Source organism: Takifugu rubripes, chromosome 1 (genome assembly GCF_901000725.2).
Source record: "Takifugu rubripes chromosome 1, fTakRub1.2, whole genome shotgun sequence".
In the NCBI taxonomy this organism is placed as follows: Eukaryota; Metazoa; Chordata; class Actinopteri; order Tetraodontiformes; family Tetraodontidae; genus Takifugu; species Takifugu rubripes.
Window position 1 is genome coordinate 20,698,269 of NC_042285.1, and position 20,441 is coordinate 20,718,709.

Consider the following 20,441-nt stretch of genomic DNA (forward strand, 5'->3'; position numbering starts at 1 on the left):
ACATGAGACAAAATCATTTTTGACGAAAAGCTGGTTTTGATTTGTCTTGGCTACACGATTTTATATGTAAATGTGTCAGTTTTGAACACTGGTGCAAAGAAAGAAATACAAACATACAATGCGACGATGTCTTCCTCAGCGCGCTGCCTTTTCTGACGGATATCTTCCAGTTTGTGAGTACTGTCTTGGATAGCCTGCTGCAGCTCTTTAATTTGCTGCTGCAGGGAAATTAGTGGAAACTACTGTTAGATTTGTCATTTGGGGTAATACTATTGTTCGATAATTTTCTGTCGCCGTCGCGAGTGAGCCAACAATTAATTCACTAAGTAGTCTAGTTGCCACCACATCACACGTCCAACTTACCGTAGATTTAGCATTTTGTGCATCAAACGTATATCCAGAACATGCGGTCATGATACCTTGTTTCAATACTTTGCTTCAACTGAGAATCCTGTTGGATTTTATGGCCGCTTTATGAAACGTACTTTCAGGACCACCGTCAGAGCCCGGATAGCTCAGTCGGTAGAGCATCAGACTTTTAATCTGAGGGTCCAGGGTTCAAGTCCCTGTTCGGGCGTCAGCTTTTTTTTTTTTTTTTCTTTCTTCTGTTCCAAATTCGATTGAAAATCTGCCACGAACGTATTTTTTTTTAAAATAAGCAACACGTAATTTTAAATTAGCAGCGTGTAAATCGTAGGTAAGCTTAGTCTCAGCTGGGAGAAAACAGCAGACACCTAAAGCCTATGATTGCACCAAAGCATTGCCAAACAAGGAACCATTTCATTTAGAGCCAGCCACTGAACAGGAGCTGTTATTTAACTCAGTGAGACCTCACATTACCTTGCTGTTGGAGTCGTTGTTTATGAAAGAATCAAACTAATTTGGGTATTAAAGTCACTCACAAACAAATAACAATCACCCTGTAATTTACCTGAGATAATCCTGGGTATTATCTATGGACAGTGATTGGGGACTCCTATAAAGCTAGGTTTTAGTGCAGGTGCAATGACAATGCTGAAGACATACCTGACTGGCAAAGATGGAGCGAATTGTCCTCTTGTGCTTGGTTTCCACCTGTCTCTTGGCTGTGCATGCTCAGGTAACAAGGCTGCAATAGGGACAAAAATGATTCCAGAATTGTTGACATCTTTTTTATTTTTTTCCCCCAGAAATTGCTGTTCAGCCCAAAATGGGTCCCAGTTGGATATAAAGGTAAATAGAATTTATTTTAATAAGTGCAACTAAAATTCCCAAGGAAAAAAAAACCCAGAATTTTTCTGTGGTTGTTTATTTAAGAACGTGAAGTGCGTGGTGATCTGACAGCAATGGACGAGATCATTAAAGCCAACGAGATTCATGGTATGTTGTGTTGCAGTTATTTAGCTTGAATTCCATTCTGCTATGCTGCATGTTGATACAAAGCTCACCCTCAGGTGAAGGATTTAATTTGTCGACATTTCTGTAAGCCCCCCAATTCATAGACAGCGCTTCCAGTCTCAGAGATGGAGACATTGCAGTTTCTACGGGAAGACGTTCTAAAGTCTGCTTTGCACGAATCTGCCTGTGGTCCAAATCAGTGGATGGTTTTGTGTACGTTGCGTACCGACTCTCCCCTAATTACAGTATGTAATTTTACATCTCCGGGTAAAATCATTTAAACCCAAATCAGTGTGATCATCACGCAAACACAGCGTCATTTGCACATTCTTTCAAAATATTTAATCAAACAGCTGAATTGGAGTCAAGGATGATAAAGAGAGGAATGGAGAGCATAGAGAGAGGCACCTGTGTGAGGTTTGTGCCTCGGACTCACCAGGAGGACTTCATCGACATAAAGCCAAAGTCTGGGTGAGGGTTTTCTTGAAGAAATAGTGAAGTTTCCTTTGTGTACCAATCCCTGTTTTAAACAGATGCACTTTCAATTAACAATGATGCAGGTGCTGGTCCTACCTTGGTATTCGTGGTGGCAGGCAGACTGTGTCCCTCCAGAACCCTGACTGCCTCCGGCTGGGAGTGATAACCCATGAATTCATGCACGCTTTGGGCTTTGTGCACGAGCAGTCCCGCTTTGACAGGGACAAATACGTCACCATCATGTGGCCAAACATTTGGAGGGGTACTGCAGGATCTTTTCTTTAGCCGATTTTATACTGAGGCAAAATAATCCCAACAATTTCTATAAAAATTTCCAACAGATCGGCTGAGAAACTTTGAGAAATTCCGAACAGACACGCTGGACTTACCCTATGACTACAGCTCAGTCATGCACTTTGGGATGTGAGTAATACTGGAAAAAACAATAAATAAACTCCAGTGTGCTGCGTGTGTTACAATGTGGCACGTACACCTTTAGGTACACCTACTCTCAAAGTGGAGAGCCGACCATCATTCCGAAGAACAGCAACAACATAAGGCTGGGGCAGGTCACCTCCCTCAGCAAAATCGACAAGCTGAAAATCAACAAGCTTTACGACTGCGGTCAGGAGCAAATTTTCCACAATATCACCCAATAATATCACGCCGCCCAATCCTCCGATATTTAAATCTCTTTTGTCTTCCTGCAGATGACATGGACTGACCAAGCTGAGGTGATGTGAGACGACGACCAACTCCGATCCAGTGTAACAAAGTGATGTCATGATATGAAAACAGTTTTAATAAAGATTTATTGAAGCTTCCAAGCAGCATTTCATCTGAGTGCATGTCCTGTTTTTAAAGAACATCACAATCTGACCTCTAAACCTTTATGAGAGACACTTTCATGATCCACTCAAAATATACAGACAAGCATTTGTGCTAATAAGTGAATGATGCCTTGAATTTGAACTGAATCCTTGTTGCCTTTATCTTCATATTCGTCATATGACATGCCAGTTTTCACTGGTTATCAACAGAAGAAACATGGGAACACTTTTATTTCTAACTGGTTGGACGCCAGATTTCAGAATTGCAAACCCATGAAATTCTTTCTTCCAGCACTGCCCTTTAAATTGGCCCCTGCATAGAAATAAAAGTAATATTTGAAGGGGGATAAGAGTTTGTTTTGATATATTTACCAATGTCACCAAATGATTGCTGTGGAGACAGTTATCAACGAGGAGTTTATCATAAAATCAGAGCTTTGCCAGTGCTGTCAGACAGAAATTACCAGTCTGTTGGGCTGGCTGGACAGTTATTCTCCCCATAGCGTGTGCTGAATTGCAGCACATATGACAGCAATACAGCTCCCAGCATCTCATTTCTGAAAATGCTGAATCCTATCATGAGCTACAGTAAGTACAGGGCAGGAGCCAAGGTCAGAACTGGGACCAACTCTTATGGATCAACGGTGGACTTGAGCGTAATTACACACGGTGAATGATGAGGGACTCCCAATCGTGCTTACTCACAGATCACACGCCCAATCAGTAGAGAGCGCAGCTGGGAGGAGTGAGTATATAGATCCAGAGGAGGTGAGCAGCACATCGCTCTCGTATCGACGGGCTGCAGACTGACGGAGCGACACCAGTCTGAAACACAGCAATGCATTCCACTCTCATCCTTCTGGGCATTTTGTGTGGTTTGCTCACGCAGGCACACGCTCTACCTGTGAAGGTCAGTCCTGAAGGGAAAATACGGTGAACTAAATGCCCCTTTATGGTCTGACCATGGTGTGAAAATTGTGCATCTTTATTACAGAATACTACAGAAGTACAAGAGGGAAAAGTGAGGTTGAAAAGGAAATACTCAGGTGGGAAAAGCTGAGTATTGCCTCTATTTGTTTATGCTTCATAAAACTGATTCCAATTTAGCGTGATTGCTAAATTTATCTTCTCCTTCTACAGATGAAGTTCTTGACCGAGATGACATGACGGCCATGGATCAAATCCTGCTTGTCAACAACAGTGAGAAGCTTTTGAGATACCTGCAAATGTAAGTTTGTTTGGACTATCCTCCGGACTAAACGAGACACTTTTACCCTGACAGAGTTAAAGCTCCCCCGAGGAATGTCCCTGAAAGACGGAGATATCGCCAGCTCGTATTTGCGGAGCGCTCTGATCTGCCCCGGCAATGCCTGCCTCTGGCCTAAAGCCATTGATGGTTTTGTTTACGTGCCCTACATCATTTCTCCTATATATGGTACAGTATGGATTCACACTCCAAATGCAATGGAAGTAATCAAAATGAGTAATATTCATTTTTTATATGGTAGATGACATGGACAGAATCACCATAGAGGGTGGGATGCAAGACATTTCCTCTGGGACGTGTATTAAATTTATTCCTCGAACTCATGAGCCCAATTTCCTCGATATTCAGCCTCGATATGGGTGAGTCCAGCTGATACACACACCCTTTCGTTGGCTTTGAGTGGTGACTTGATCTCTTTTGTGTGTGTGTGTGTGTGTGTGTGTGCTGCTATCTTGCTTCCTGTTTATCTTTTTTGTTGCACACTCCAAGCTGCTGGTCATTTCTGGGCCAGACCGGAGGAAGTCAGATCCTGTCCCTGCAGACCCCTGGGTGCATGTGGTCCGGAGTGGCTGCGCACGAGCTAATGCACGCCCTGGGCTTTGTGCACGAGCAGTCACGCTCTGACAGAGACAACTATGTCACGATTGTGTGGAAGAACATCATGGCAGGTGAGGAGGAAGGACCAGATCAGCAATGTTCTGAAGGTTTTTAGCAACACATTTGCTGCATTTTCTGTGTTTTTAACAGATCAGTTACACAACTTCAGGAAGCAGGTGACAAACAATCTCAATAGTCCATATGACTATGGCTCTCTCATGCATTATGGAAGGTGAGCTGCCCTTTAATGGAAAGAGGATTTTGTCTTTGCTACAGATTCCTTTAAGCTTTATACCTTTCATGCTCCACAGATATGCTTTCTCTGAGGACGGTGGACCAACAATCATTCCCAAACCTGATCCCTACATTCCCATCGGCCAGAGAGATGGCCCAAGTCATCTAGATCTTCATAAAATAAATACACTCTATGACTGTGGTAAGATAACTTACACACACTGACACAGTTTGCTGATTCCGAATTAATTAATGAATTTAATTTTTTTTTCTCCATAGGTGCCACCGATTAACTGATAAAATCAACCCTGATAGAATATAGATAATCACTGTCACTCTCTGGGTGAATTATCGATACAGTATAAATTTTCTCAGTTAGTACTGTATACCATTGAATATTCCTGACAAATTATTTATGCATTGTGCAGTGATAGTGCAAATAAAAGAGCATGTTCGCATAAACAAGCAGCTTTTCTCAAAAATCAGCCTCTTGAAAATGTTTGTTTTTGTGCCTGTTGTTACCTGTTCTGCCAAATTCTCTGCTTCTGCTGACTCAAATAAAGAAAATGCAACAATAACGCTCATATCTCCCGTGTCATTAGTAATGATTACTGTGATTCCAGGGCGAGCCATAAATAAACCTATGCAAACCTCCTTTTAAAGTAAATCAAATAAATAACACAATTGTGCCCACCGCCTCGAACAAAACCCCAAAAAACAACCCCAAAACTTTCCTGCAGCTGTTGCGTCGTTTGTGACAGATGTTGGGGAGTAAAACAAGAACATCTTCTGCACCTTGGATGAATAAATATGTTTTCCAGATTGTTACACTGTACCTTTCACTCGGATGCAGTCGGAGGAGAACATTAAGGGGGCCGGCCCCCTTCCTGCCCACCCAGTGTACCCTGGGGACGCTTTAAGGGGTGGCGCAACCTGCCTCAACACGCTCCTTAGCGGCGCTGCTCATCTGGCTTGTGTTGTTTCACATGGTACCGTATAAACACACAAAACCTGAACTTCTTTGATAGCTCAGCTGACAGTAAAAATGAGCGATAAAGACAACGCTCACGGCGAAAAGGTACGTATGACCTTAAAAAGGATTTTATTTTACGGTTAGCCAGGAGATGGTTTTGTATTCAGCTGACAAGATGAACGACGCAGGCTCTTCGGTTTATCATACCGCTCAGTGTTATTGAACAGTGATTAAAATAGTTGATTTGCAAATAATAATTGCTGAAATAAGCATGTAGCGGCTCCTGCAGTGTCCGGGTGGTCTGGAGACGTTCTAGCCCTTTGGCTAACGGGTAGCGCGACCACAGGCCTCTTTTCTGCACATTTAATATCATAAAATATATGTTGGAGATGCAACCTTTAACCCACGCTATTATCCCCAATGATTGTTAGTGTATATAATGTAGAAGCGTACGGTTGTAGGTCTTCAGGGTAATAACGTGGAGCCCTATATGCTGTTAAAACTGTTTAACTGCATCAGGTCCACAAGCAATTTCTTGCTATCAAAAGGTTCAATTTGTGAGGCCAATATAGTTTTCAGCTTTCTCAATATGTGACTTTTCTAATAGTTTGAAAAGGAAATATGTTTCTTTTCAGGGATTTTTGAGAAAAGGAAAGACAGTTTATGTAAAAAGTAAAAGGAATATTTTAATGATTTTCCTTGACATCAAGATAACGGATTCACTTATTTTCATCCCCTTTTTGTCAAACATAACATTTTGCCTTCTTGGCACCTCTAGTGTCAAACAAACACTATTTATTAAACAAACAAAATTATTTTTTTAAATAATTAAATTTCAATTAGGATGCAGCAACATTTCAGTATAAATGCTTAATATGATGCGTACCAGGTGCATTAGCTCCTGCACGGGGCTCTTTGTAGGGCTGTCCCTTAACCGTAAGTCCATATATCCTTCTAAATACACATCCTTGCTGTACCGACTGCCACCGCCTTTCCAGCTGTATTCAAGCTGCTGCTGCAGTAACAACTGTTATTGGAGTTTCTCTGCAAGAGTCGGTAATCTTGAAGGTCAGTAACTGCACTGTTAAAAGAAGCCTCAAGTTGCTGCAGCTGCAGTTTAGCCTTGGTAACTTGTCCAGACAGTATAGTGCAGGCAATGGATGGCTACAGCGGTAGCTGCTTATTCCCTGTAATATAGAGATTATTTCAGATTCTGGCTTTAACAAATTGCACCTTTTCATGTTATACTTGCATATTTTTCCCCTAAAAAGGAAATAATAATATTTTTAATCATTGCACCCTGGTATTAAGCTTACTTAAGACATGTGTCATTGGTCCCTAGTAGTGTAAATTTTACTTACTAGCACAGGATTTACACGTTCTGTGTTAAATATAACCAATATAAAGATTGGTTGTTGCGGTTTATTTCCATTATCTTTCACTGTAGCTGTTGCCATTCTCTTTACAGGATCACTTGTTTAACTCAGTGCTTCAATCTTTTCCCCCCACCCTTAAACAAATAAATCCTATAATATTTTGTCAGTATATAGAGGAAGTTGCTGAGCATATGTTTCAACATATGTTTCCAGTTTCATTAACCGATAGTAATATACAAATATTTTTATTCTGAAAGGATCATCTGGCATCTGATTTTAGATACATGTTGTCCAGAGTTGGTTTTAGTGCAGATTTTCCATCCCTCCACAGACAGAGCAGATATGTGGGATCTTCACAGCTTAACAATCACCCCCACATTTCTGTGTGTTCAGCGTCGATGATGTGAGTTACGGTAATACAACAGAGTGGCGGCAGCATCTTGAGGCTGTTTGGGCCATCTTTAGAAGCTGCTTGTAACGGTCTGCGGTTCTAAATACACTTCTGTGACTAAAAAGAACCGGGTACCATTTTTACAGATGACGTTGATGCCATTTGTTAAAAACGCAGCTCCCATTTTATTTCCTCTTTGAATTCTAGCATCAGTACGATATTACAATGTTTTCCGATACAGTCACGTATAAGATGACAAGTGATCCATTCAGTATGTTTACCTATATATAATTTGCATTTAATAATGTTTGCGATAGTCTGCATTGTTCAGAACTGATTGATTGAAGATCAATGTGAATCTAAAGCCACTGACGGTAAAATTGCTATTTATTTTACTGTAAATACTGAAGCCTTCCGGTGCCTATCATTGTATCACAAGAGCAGGTTAGAATTTTGAACGTGGGTGCAGTTTTAATTGTAGTCACATTCTACATCCTTTTGTTAATTTAAGACTGGACGAAGAAAAAAGCAGGATGGCTTGTGTCTGCTTTATGTTCAATAATAATTTTGAATGCATGCAAAAAACATCAGGAGGGAAGACGTGTGGCCATGGTGTCAGATGGGGAAGTAAGAAGATTTAAGGCAATTGCAGAAAGAAGAATATGGGAAGTAATGAATAGAAATGAGATTAAGGAATTAATCTGGATAAAGTAGATGCACTAAGTAATTTTCCTCCTTTTTGTCGTATGTGTGCATATTCTTGTTGCATCCATCCATAAAGCGTGTGGGTGGGCCTACATAGTGAGACATGTTAAAGACACTTTGTGTCATTGTGAATTAGTTAGCTCCCAAATGACACCTGATTAAATGTGTCTTTGGTGTTGACCAGCATTATTTCATACATATAACCAAACATTAACATAGTATTTGGAAGGAGGAGATAGTAGATTGTGATTACCCTTTGGAAATATCTTTCATTTGTAAAGTTTATTTTCTCGTGGCAGAGGTGGTCCTAGCGGCTCCAGGCACTCCTGATACAGATGTGATCAGGGGTGTGGCTACAGGTAAGGCTGCTATGATGACAGGTAATACTACAGCTCAGACAGGTGAGTATATAGGAATCCTTTAGGTGGGTTCATTCATGCATACGTACATAATTCCCAAAAGATGTTCTTCTTCACAAGACTACAGAGAGGCCTGCAGATCCAGGTCTAGACCATCGTCCAGGTCTTCGCCCCCCCCTAAGCCCTCCTCACAACATGCATAAAAATGAAGGATCTACCAGATATATGTAAATAGAGGTTTTTCATAATTGTTGCTTTTCTTTTACAGGTAGCTACTGCTTTTGCTGTGGAGCAGGTATAAACACCAAGGGGAAAGGTGTCTGGGTGGTAGGATAGGCTGTCTTTCCCCAGGATACATTCTCTGAGATCTGCTTTTGATTGTTGTCATTTCCCTTCATGTCAGTATTTTAAATGTACTGGTAACATAAATGTAAACGGTTATTTTTTTTATCCACATTAAGTGAATTTCAAAGATGACCAGATTAAAGGGAAGATGATTTTTTTCCCCACTTTTGACTTGTGTCATTTATCACAGGGTGAAAGTTCTTTGGACAGTTACCCACTGGGAGCCTGACTGGGATCCACTGAGCCAGTTAACTCGGGGTGTCCTGTGTACTGGCCACCTTTGTGCACCTCACCTGTGAGCCTAGTACGACCTAATTGGCTGTTTAGAGTAAGAAAGACGGGAGGTGCAGTGAAAGCCCGTTTTCCACTAACATTAGCAGGAATTCATTTACCCGGGATTAAAAATCCTTGTACTGCAGCATGGCTCCACCCCTGAGGAATTCCAAGGAATCTTAAAAGTCCCACCTCCTTCTAGGTACTTTTTTCTGGGAAAGTTAAGGGGAATTTTTTCCCTAGGAAATTCAGCAGAAACACCACAGAGGAGTTTCAAAATCCCAGGTAAATGATGAGAGTTCCTGCGGTGGCTGGGAGGTCTGAAATTAAGCAATGTACAAATGGTGCATTTGCTCACACTGACTTAGCATCTCACATCTGTTATATTTCACTAATAAAAGCAGAATCTTAAATCCATGTAGCACCTTGAAAGTAACCTGAGTCAAATTTGGAGTCCATCTGCTTTGTTGGAGTCCAAGGATTTGGCCTTGAAACAACCATGTGTGAGACTCTGTTGCTTCTCAACACTTTTGTGCTAATTTATACAAAATCTTACATGCAAGTTCTTTGTTTCCTTGACTTAATACCTTAATGTGCAAAATGTATTTATGAGCAACGGGGGAAAGAACATTGGGTTGATATGACCACATAAACTGCTGCGTCCTCCATTAATTTTCATGTAGAAACGAAATAAAAAGGGAATCATCTTGGTCCAGAGTGGATTCGGGTTTCCACATACAAATGTACTGCAATAACTGTGTCAGCATGTCATGGGGAAAAGCAACCAAAGGGCTGTTTTGTAAATAGTCTATGGTCTGGACATTCCTGCGCTCGCACACAGACGTAAACAAGGAGAGCAACGACCGCTGCTGGCACACTCCCTTCCACTACAGTAGGGTGGCAGCAATGTTCCGAGGCACAGGCCGGATCACATGCACGAGCACTCATGTGCTGCTGGCTGCAGGCTCCTCCCCCTGGTAACCAGCGTGGGTAGGTACAAGACCACACACCCATGCGTGAGCACGGTCTGCTGCATGTCCGCGCCCCTTCCCCAGCATCTCAGCTCTGCTACTGGAAACCACGAAACACACCCATCTGCAAACACCTTTGCTCGCACGCGACAATAGGTCACATCGTGACGGTGCTCCAGTGACCCCAACATGAACGCACGGTTTACAAAAGGGGGCCCTAGGAGCTCCTCCGTGCTGCTTCTCTTCTAAAAATAAGTATTTTTTTTCCAGTTTCACAGCCGGGTGCATGTGCACCATTCACAGGTAGAAATTCAAAATGACACCGTCGGCCTAATTTTGCCAAGGGTGCAGGATGGCGACCTGAAACGCTGCCCCGGAGACAGATTTCTACACCGGAGAGAGAATACCGGATTAGTTGTCTTTAAGGTTTCACTTTCAGTATTTTTGAAATACCGATCTTTGTCGTGCACATTGTGGCGTAATTGTGAATAAGTAAACCGAGATTAGTTTCATTTACCCGAAGAACGTCCAGGTACCCCAAACACGGCTCCATACGTGCCAACTCAACTCGTAATATCCATATTTTGAATCAGCAATTACTAAACCGTGGACCTGATACAGTAGCTGTCTTTCAGCCATCCTCGGTCTGCAGGGACCAGAGCCACGGCCCTTATTACCATTTGATGGAATAAACTACCCCTGCTCCTTTAAGCCAATCATTTTATTGAATGTACCCAGAGATCATCAAACCACCCCCGCAGCCTCATGCACTTTCTATGCCATAGATTCCACATGCACCTCCAAACTGTGTGTGTGTGTGGTTTTTTCTTTCTTGTAATTTTAAGGGCGATTTTATTGAGAGGCGGTGCTTGTTGGTTCCAGAGTAGCGTCGTAACGACACTTTCCCCTCAGTCCCTGTTAAAAGAGTTAGACCAGGACCGGAGTTGGTGCTGGGGGGTTGCAGATAGTTCAGTAAATTTCTGGGGGGGTAATTGGTGCTTCTTTTTTTTAAATTGAAGAAATATTTACAAATATATATTCGAGTAGATTTATACGATTTTCTATTTCATTTTATTTTTCTACTTCTTTGCACATCGCCGCTCTTTGGAGATCTGATATCTATACCCTCGAGATTTTTTTGGGTGCGTTTCAGAACATGAACAAACTATATGTTGGGAATTTAAGTCCTTCGGTCACCGTCGAGGACTTGAAGCAGTTCTTCGGGGAGAACAACCTTCCAGTGCCCGACCAGGTCCTGCTCAAATCCGGCTATGCTTTTGTGGACTTCCCCGACCAGAACTCGGCCATAAAGGCTATAGAGAGTCTTTCTGGTAAGTGTGGATTTGATAAGTGATGCTTCTGGTGACAGTGGGAAATTCACTGCGGGTCAAAACTGCAGGATCGGGTCGGTTTCTTTTAATCCAATCACCCGACCTGGCCACACAATGTGAGAAATAATCACTGATTGTGGTTTTTATCTCCTGATCGGGACAGTGTTTTAGATCGCAAACGTGTGTCATCGGAGTTTAGACGAACGCACTGCCACAACACGCTCCAACAAGAAAAAAAGAAATTGGATAAACTATCGATCACAGGACGCACTCGGGGCTTTAACGCACGGTCGCCTATAGAAAACACAAAGCCGTCGTGAGGCTATTAAGGTGTATTTCTGGGAGATTCCGATAGTGTGGGTGCTACTTTGCAATTACCCGCTGGAATGTATGAGATGGTCTGATGGTTCGGGTAGGCATAATTATTTTTCACTTATTTTTTATCTTGATTTTATTGGAGAGAGCACAGCGACGCGATCGCGGAAAACTTGTCAGGACCGTGTTCCTCTGGTGCCCGGCTATGTTTTTACGAGGTGTCTTGGAGGTGGGTCACGGGGGTCCGGAGGAAAGAGCTAATAAACAGGTAGCTGAGGGGGGACGAGGTGAGACGCTAATTCCGTGCTGCGCCAGGCCACTCTAATAGTAACCAAAAGCCGCGTAGAAGATTCGCCGAGAAGCGCTTCAAAATTCACCCCCGTCAGCGCGGATATTTAGGGGACACAGCGTAGAAATTGAACCAGAACAAGCATTTCTCCTTTCAACCCATCCTTTCTTTTGATATTGCATTCTTTACTGGGAGCACAAAAACACCCCTCATTGCACTGCGAGGGTTGTGGGAGTGGAAAGCATGGCTGCCCATTTCCCCATACTATAAACGCAATTTTGGCGCCGATCGTTGCAGTTGTGACCCCAGAAAATGCCCCACGGTGGCACTTTAATGCAAACAGGGGTTTCCTTAATTGCACCGTGCGCTCGGGCGCTAATGTACTTTTTTGGGGGTTGGTGTGCTGTTTGAATGGGGACGCACCTACTTGCAGAAGTGATTGAAAGTGTTGCTGTTGCAGGCCTATGGTTGCCTTGTGTTCTTGTAACACGCAGCTAATGTTACACTATCAACTTTCGTCTTTACAGGTAAAGTTGAATTACACGGAAAGGTGATAGAAGTAGACTACTCTGTTCCCAAAAAACTAAGGTAGGCCTACATTCTCTCTCTCTCTCTCACACACACACTCACACACACATTGTGTCCTACGCCTATACTGTGCCCCATGACAGACTGTATGACCTGTGTGCTTCCGCTGTGGAAAATAGCAAGCCGCTTTCACCGTCTTTTCGGCCTGTTGTGTGTTTCTTTGCTCGATTGAGCACTGCACCCGTTTCTGTAAATTAAAACGTGATTGCGCTGCGATCAAACAAAAGGGAAACGTGCTAAACAAAGAGCTTGATCCCCGCACGTAGAGAACATGCGATGCTTGCTGCCATATCGCTAGTTCAGCAGCGAGGCCTACTCCACCATTAAACATGGAGTCAGTCAGTGTGTGCATGTAACCACCTAATTGGTTATGTAACGCCAGTTTATGTCAGACGGTCGCACAGACAAATGCACGTATTTAATTAAACTGATTTTCCAAATCAACTGAGTGAACGTAGGCGATAAACCTAACAAGTACCACTGCAGTGCACGCGGCGATGCATACCAATCAGCTCAGTTCTACTGTATGCATGCGCGTGGAAAATACTTTTGCCCGAAAAATGTCTATTTGCCAGGATTTCATTGTGTATTTTTTTCAATCTAAGGCAGATCCAGGAGGGTAGTTAATGGCGTTTAAATAAAACAAATAACCTCGCGCCCCCATCCCGCTCCTCACGCATTTACCGTAACTACAACGCCCTCAACGTCACCGTATTTTTGTACCATACCATCTCGCGTGACAAAAAGGTAAATATTCACTGGCCTCGTGGAGGAACACGTGACCCACCCTTTATGGGCCTGGCCCCCCCCCCCCTCGTTTTGTGAGTGCGTGTTACTTTAGGGGGGTAAATCTACGTTTCTGACGTCGGCTGCTTTGCTTTTCCGCAACATGTGTCGATCTGAACGCGGATTTGTGGGGAAGTGTGCGTAGCAACATGGTGTAGAAGCACGCGCCACTCCCTACAGTTGTGCACGTAGGCCATAGCAACGTTGGGAGAGCCTCATAATGGCAGCCATGATGGCCCCGCACTCTGCGCAGCCATAGGCGGACTCAAGTGGGGCGAAATTCCGAACGTGTGTCCAATCAGCTGCCTGACGCGTGTGCACGTTTCCAGCAGGGCCTTGAAATTTAAACGTTTGCCATATGTTTGAGTTTGAGCAGGATACGACACGTACAGGTGATTTCGCTGGAACATAAGGCAGGGGCGAGTTCACGTGAATCACGCGAGGTCTGACACGCCACGCGATGGTGACATACGTTTACGTCACATGTACGTTTGAGTGAATTCTAAAAAGAAGAATTTTAATGTGCTGCTGTTAATTAAATTAGGCTCAATTCGCCGAGACGCAGTTTATTTAAAACAAAGGTTGATTCCAGTTTTTTGGCATTGACGAATGTCGTCAGAATTCGTAGCAATGCTTAAAATACACGTTAAATGCAGTGTTCATATATTTAGACATATAACTATGCATTTGTTTCATTTGTGCAGCAACATATTTATTAGCACATCTGTAATAACATTTACCTAAAACTCCAGTTTAATCTGGGCCTTTTTAGATTACATTTTGATAAGTGTTCGGAACTGCATTTATTTGTAATTAAATATTTCATTTTATTTACGTGCTTCATTATCTAACTGACACTGCCTAAAAAGTGTCAGTTTTCATGTCATTTGGGCAAAAGTATTTTAGCTCGAGCAAATATGCTTTCTGACTTTATCTGTAGACAATTAAGACCTTTGAAACTCATAAAAACTGCAGAACAATCAGCTACAAAACAGTCACAATTAATTAATCACAGGGCAGGGAGTTAGAGGAATTATTAGTTTATTTTGAGAATGTGATTGCTGTTGATTAAATAAGTTTAATATTTAAAACTTATGTTTCAACAAAACCTTTCATATACAATCACTTTTTTGATAGTGAATAATACAACATCCTTTTTTTAAATATCTTACTTGTAAAGTAAACTGCAATGTTATGTAGACTGTTAAGACAACAAATAGACAAAACAGATAACTACGAATACATAAATATATATATAAAGTATATCAGGCAAAATAATTTTAAATACTTTATGAAGTTAATTTTTTAAACTTTGTTGGAAGACTGAGAATAATTTTCGATTTATCTTTTGCTTTCATTCTTTCCATGTTGTCTAATATCTAACAAAACGTGTACCTGCGTGTCTGTCTGTGTGCAACTGGTGAAGAACCTTAGCTCTTATATGCTATGTGACCTTTTTCCTAAATGCTGTCGAGAGACTGACTGACTTTTTTTAGTTTGTTTTTGTGCCCAAAAAAGAAGCTATTCATTCTGTAAAAAAGGCATTTCCTCTTTCTACTTGTCTGCCTATATGTTTGACTCATCCACCAGTCAAAATAAATGGGTGATAAATTTGTTCCCCATTGCTAAATCTTGTCTTACGCTCCATTAGTTTTCATGGCCATAAACACACGCAGCACTGTTGTGTTTTCTTTATATAAATCTGTGCAGCTTATTATAGGTTGGTGAATAAGCATTAAGGACCTCCTGAAAAGAAACTAACTGGGATATGGGTGTAAACATCTGCATTGCACCACAGCGGCAGATGTGTACGTTGAGTTGTCGTGCACATTGAGTCACAGCAGTAAAAAGAATATCCCATTGTCTATCAGCTGATCTGAATCCTTTAAGACTCCCGAGTTGATGTTGGGTGTGTAGGGGAACCCCTCCTGCTCCAGTTCTGTTTTCTGTCGGGTCCGTTGGTTCGACTTCCTTTCAAGCCCCTCCTTCCCCTTCCTGCTGACTCCTTGTGTGCCTCCTCACCTGTTTCTAAAGTGCCTATAGCTTTGTGGGGAAACTACACTGTATGTTTCCCATATGCAAATCTTAGCTGTAAAGCTGCACTATTCTGGTGTCGTTTAAATTCATGCTTCGGAACAGATTCTTTTTATACTCTACGTTTCTGTTTTGGTCTGAGCCCAAATAGTGTAAAACACTACGCGTCAGTGTTTGAAAATAATGCCAAATGTGCACTTCCAGAAATACACGTTTATCTGGTGCTATAGATCTCAGCCTGATCCCAGTGCACTTGCATTCCAGCTGTTCTCTCCTTTTTGCTTGATTTGCACAACAATTATTAACCCTGTCATTAAATTGGAATAGTGCATATTCTCTTGAAGTGATAACAGAGTTGCCAGTGCAACTGAGTATGTAGCTGGAGGGAGCGGTGAGATAAGATGTGAGAGCATTGTTAATTCATTGTGTGTCTAAGCTGTGGGGCTGCTGTTAAAGCTCTTAGTTTGGAGCCTCCTCCCTCCTCCTCTGTGCTGAACATGGATCGCAGCAGCAACCGTACAGTTTCATTTCTCCACAACCGCTCATCTCACATTCCTCCCCAACCTGTTGAAAGCAAGAGTTGAAGAATCTGATCGTCTGCTTCCCAGGGCAGCAGCAAGGAGGTGCTCGGGGTGTGGTCGCGATGGGGAGAACTAACCAGTTTCGAAACTGAAATCTTATCTAAATAATAAACCAATGTATCATATGAGGTGGCTGAGCTGGAGCAGTCACACGTTATTAACCAGCCTGGCACAAAGGAGGCGTTCAGCTGCCTGTGTCAACATCTGTGACCTCACTATTTCACCTCACCTGCCTTTTGCTATTACTGATTAATTACAGCTGACGACAGAAATTGTGAGACACAGGTGAGAGGTGTAAGGGAAATGTCTCTTTGGTGATGAGTCTTTGCTGATTTATTTAAAATCAAACATGAATTAGTCTTTAAATAGAAAGTATAGACTGAAAAGCAGTTATAACAACTTTAGTTGGGCTGCTTGACCACTTCTAATAACAGAAATATTTTATTTTTAACTTTACAGCGTGCTTGGAGTTAAATTGATAATGTTCTGAAATGGTAACGTACCACATGTGAATATTTGCAGATTTGTAAGCCACGATTGTGAGTCGTGCAGTTTGTTGGGGCAGAAATTGTAGATTGAACAGCTGGTCGGTCTCATTTTCATTTTCTGTATTCCCCTCAGTCCACGCGTGAAGCTTATTAAGAGCAGGAGTTTTATATATATACACACATACATAAATACATACACACACACTCTCTCTCTCACTCACACACACACACACACACATATATATATACTACATACAGTTTGTGATCACGCACATGTTACAGACACTAGAGGTGCGGCAGTTTTGCCAAATCAAAGTTAAATGCCTGATGTAATCCTGAGTGTATCTGAAGTCATTGTGTCAGAGCTCTGAGTGGACACCCAAGGGTGTGGTTCTCCTTGGAAGGCTGAGATGCACAGCAGGTGGTATTCTTCCTGTAGACACAGCTGTCCTTGTCCCATTATAACTCAAACCAGTGGTGCTTTAAAGTTGTGATGGATCTTGAACAGGTGAAGAATATGATGATAACCAACAGTAATAGGTGGATAGTGTTACTATCTAAAACTGGGGCGGCTGTTGGCTGAAACCTTTATCCAGGTTAAACTGTCTCAAGTATTTTCTGGTGATTCATCGGCCTTTATATATTTCTCAGCCTCTGATTAATCCTTTGGAGCTCATGCTGTGTTTAGGGACACTTATTTGAACGTTTTACAGTAGAATTGCAGTTCTTGGTTATTTTAAAGATTTTCAACCATGCTGTCGGTGTATTTACTCATCTAATAATAAATGACAAGAAATATGTTTATGACATTAAGGAAAGGTATACTTAAATCTGATGTTTCCTCATGTGTATTAAATGGAATGTTGTGTTTTATTGCTTTGCCCAATTAATACAGTTTATCTGAGAAATAGGGAAGAAATTGTTAGCAATAAAAAAGAATCATAAATATTAGAATTTATATGTAATTTTTTCCCAAAGGCTTCTCCTCACAGCTTAAGTTAGTCTGGCTCACTGTACTAAATAAAGGGAAAATGCATATCTTATTAATAACAGCATTCCTGCGGTCCATTTGTTGCAATGAGTCGTGTTTTACTCATCACATCACATGCCTGCATTTTGATGCTGTGTTGTTTTTAGAATAAGAGCTTGAACTTGTAAGATGTTCCGTGGACGCCGTGATTAGATTAAGTGACATAAAGTATATTGACTACATATGGTCCAGAACTTGTGGCATTTATGTAATAAGATTTTTCACCAGATTCTTTTAAAAACAGGCATCGCGTAATTTGCATGCTTCACTGACACGCACGCCATTGTGATGACATCAGGGTGAATCAGCCTCCTAACAACAGAAAAGAGATATAAATATGCAACCATTAAGGTTGTTGATGGACGAGAGCTTCTAAGAGCTAATGGTGTTTGTCAAATCATTGGACAAGCCTCCGTGTTGGCGAACAGCAACAGAGGGCTGATTTGCATGTTACCATCACTTCTCATTTAATGGCAAACAGGGATTTGAGGACATACGTTTCATAGATGCAAATAACTAATGAGCAACACACTGAGGAAAGCTGCAGCCCCCAGTGAAGCTGATTTAAGGGGCTGCGTTTGTTGGAAAGAGACTCCTGTTATCAAAAGCCATACCTGAACTGAAAATGAAAGCTCTGAACTTGGTCTTTACTATGAATCTGGTATCTGATCACATTTTTTCCCAGTAAACTTGACTAATTAATTACTGTAGCTTCACTGAGGTCAATAAAACTTGGATAAAGTAAAGGTAGAATCTGACTAAACCAATTGTTGCTGCTGCTTTGAGTAGCAACAGTAGCTTTTTGTAGCATGGAGAGCTATGTCCAGCTAAAGCTAGCCAAGCATGAGGAGCCCAGGGTGGCCTCACAATATGCACAAATAATATGGCGTTAATGTTAGTGATATTAAATACAGAAACAATGTGTCCTTGAGCAATATAATGAAGTGGATGTGCGTGAGCATGTGCAATGTGGCTCTACTTTAGCTTTAGTAGCATTCTTGACGTGTAAGCTGTTTTTTTCTCATCCAGCTCTACCAGGATAGATTCTCTATGTTGCCATGGAAACACCATTTTTCGTAGCGTTTTCCTTACTTATTAGAGAAGAGCTTAAATGATGGAGGCTGACATAATTCAAACCAATGTCCTTAAGTGGACAGGACACCATCGAAGTGGAAAACCTCTAAAGAAAAAATAAATTTGATCTCAGGGGTGTCATTATAATATCTAATATCAGAATGATGTCATCATGACTACTTTTTAAATCTGTTCTAAACAGCCGTTGATGTGATGACCCTGTCATTTGTAGCCTTGCTCCCAGGAGCGTGGCCTGTCCCGATGGCTCACACCACAGCTGGCGCGGCGGTCAGGGTGCTAAATTTATGTGACACTGAATACATAGTGGAGTAAGGTGCTTTAATAGAACCCTCATGCAGAGCTGTCACAAACTGCTGAAGACCTTAAACGTTCACTTCCTCTGTTCAAGGCAAAATGGCAGCGCTGTCTCTCTGCGGGTGTCACAGCCACAGCCCCTTTGTGACACTATCCTGTTTGCGAACCCGCTCGGAGATGCCTTTTCCATCCTCTTCCATATGTACTGTATGCAGCGGAAGTTGGAAACCCCCCACTCCCCTCCCCTCCAACCACAAACAGAACAAAACATTCCCAGTAAAGTTGGCGCACAGCTGAGCTTCCAGCACAACCTGGAGCACAGTCTGATCTTTGTGTTTCCTCTGGTTCACACTGTCTCTGACGGAAGAGGAAGGCACGGAGTGGACTTCCCAGTCATCGACACGTGCTCGGTCCACACGCATGCTTGTGCTTTCTCCTCTTTCTCTCTGTCTGTGTGTGGGCAGACATGAGAACCGCTGATAGAGGGCAGTGTTTCTTTCCCCGCCATGGACTTGCTGGCCATCGGAGACCGTCGGGTCGGTGTCTTGAAGCAACCTTACCCCGCCCGACTGTGATTGACAGAAATGGAAACCGTGCACATTTCCACATCAGCTCCTGAACTTGCCTTTTCTTGGCCTATGACCCGATTTAGATCACTGAATGGCATGTCCAACAACGGGCCAGATTTTAGTGCATAAAAACACTTTTTAAAATTTCAATTCCATTTCTTTTTAAAAGATATACAATAGATGGAAACAAAAATTAAAAGTATAATTAAGGGAAAAGTATGATATATCAGCAGGTGTAGCATAAACATATGCTTAGTGTATGGTTTGAGAAGAGTTGTTTGTCTTTTAATCTGATGCTAAAAATGTTAATGGGTCAACAGCAAAGAAAGCTAATCATCAAAATAAATAAACTTATAAAGCAGAATTTCAACATGGCCCTTTTCTCTAAGAATTTTCATATTTCTGATGATTGTTAAGTGATAAAATTTGAAGTCCTCTGCAAATATATTTTAGGGCTTTTAAGAAATCACAGGTGCAGAGGAATTCAAAGAGGATCGCTGACGCATCTTGAGAACTGGTTTATTTTCCTGTCCGTGAAAGAACGCACTTCTGTCACTTGTTCTTTTTGTTTGGCAGAGACACACTTTGACGGTAGCAGACACATTGTGCTAAAACTGTCATTGGCCCGGGATTTTTCTGATTTGCGATCACTTTTCAGCATTCTTTTTTGTCAGTTTAACTTTGCCACGAAACTGAATAGAGATGAAACATATTCTTTAAAAAACTTACTGTGTAGCAGTGGTTTCTTGATGTTTGTTGCTTGGATTTGAGTCGATGTCTGAGCTCATTGTCAAACTATTAGACATGCCCAAAACCTGCGGATATCTTCACTTCTCCAAGATAAGAACTACTTGTTTACCTGGTGA

At 41.9% G+C, this 20,441-nt stretch overlaps 3 protein-coding genes and 1 non-coding gene across 6 annotated transcripts in view; all 4 read left to right on the top strand.

Moving 5' to 3' along the window:
- Positions 1-504: 504 nt before the first annotated feature.
- Positions 505-577, top strand: trnak-uuu (transfer RNA lysine (anticodon UUU)). Its single transcript has one exon. It is a non-coding gene; the product is annotated as a tRNA-Lys (tRNA).
- A 288-nt stretch (positions 578-865) lies between these two features.
- On the top strand, positions 866-2,677 carry fgc6ast2 (astacin like metallo-protease). The gene is given in 9 exon segments (NM_001078627.1): positions 866-1,099; positions 1,170-1,212; positions 1,297-1,359; positions 1,467-1,622; positions 1,731-1,848; positions 1,938-2,116; positions 2,196-2,277; positions 2,354-2,478; positions 2,565-2,677. Coding segments are annotated over 9 exon segments (840 nt in total). The 5' UTR covers positions 866-1,039; the 3' UTR covers positions 2,579-2,677.
- Positions 2,678-3,456: 779 nt separating this feature from the next.
- LOC105417341 (high choriolytic enzyme 2-like) lies at positions 3,457-5,356 on the top strand. Its single transcript, XM_029842382.1, has 9 exons — positions 3,457-3,594; positions 3,679-3,730; positions 3,825-3,884; positions 3,967-4,119; positions 4,193-4,310; positions 4,441-4,619; positions 4,699-4,780; positions 4,860-4,984; positions 5,062-5,356. Exons 1-9 carry the CDS (start codon positions 3,523-3,525, stop codon positions 5,073-5,075), a joined length of 855 nt encoding a protein of 284 aa, XP_029698242.1. The 5' UTR covers positions 3,457-3,522; the 3' UTR covers positions 5,076-5,356.
- A 5,644-nt stretch (positions 5,357-11,000) lies between these two features.
- Positions 11,001-20,441, top strand: part of igf2bp2a (insulin-like growth factor 2 mRNA binding protein 2a) — a 32,187-nt gene continuing 22,746 nt past the window's right edge. Inside the window, exons 1-2 of one of the 3 annotated variants that reach the window (XM_029831527.1) lie at positions 11,001-11,506; positions 12,638-12,698. In XM_029831527.1, the coding sequence (XP_029687387.1) occupies positions 11,332-11,506; positions 12,638-12,698 (236 nt within the window). In that variant the 5' untranslated portion in view covers positions 11,001-11,331. Of the gene's footprint in view, positions 11,507-11,569; positions 11,919-12,637; positions 12,699-20,441 lie in introns of those variants that run through there. The other 2 variants (XM_029831584.1, XM_029831636.1) reach the window with 2 other exon arrangements.

Coding starts and splice junctions, on each gene's coding strand:
- LOC105417341 (XM_029842382.1), top strand. CDS start 3,523: ATGCATTCCACTCTCATCCTTCTGGGCATTTTGTGTGGTTTGCTCACG. Junction 3,595..3,678: donor CACACGCTCTACCTGTGAAG/GTCAGTCCTGAA, acceptor TCTTTATTACAG/AATACTACAGAAGTACAAGA. Junction 4,311..4,440: donor GATATTCAGCCTCGATATGG/GTGAGTCCAGCT, acceptor GCACACTCCAAG/CTGCTGGTCATTTCTGGGCC.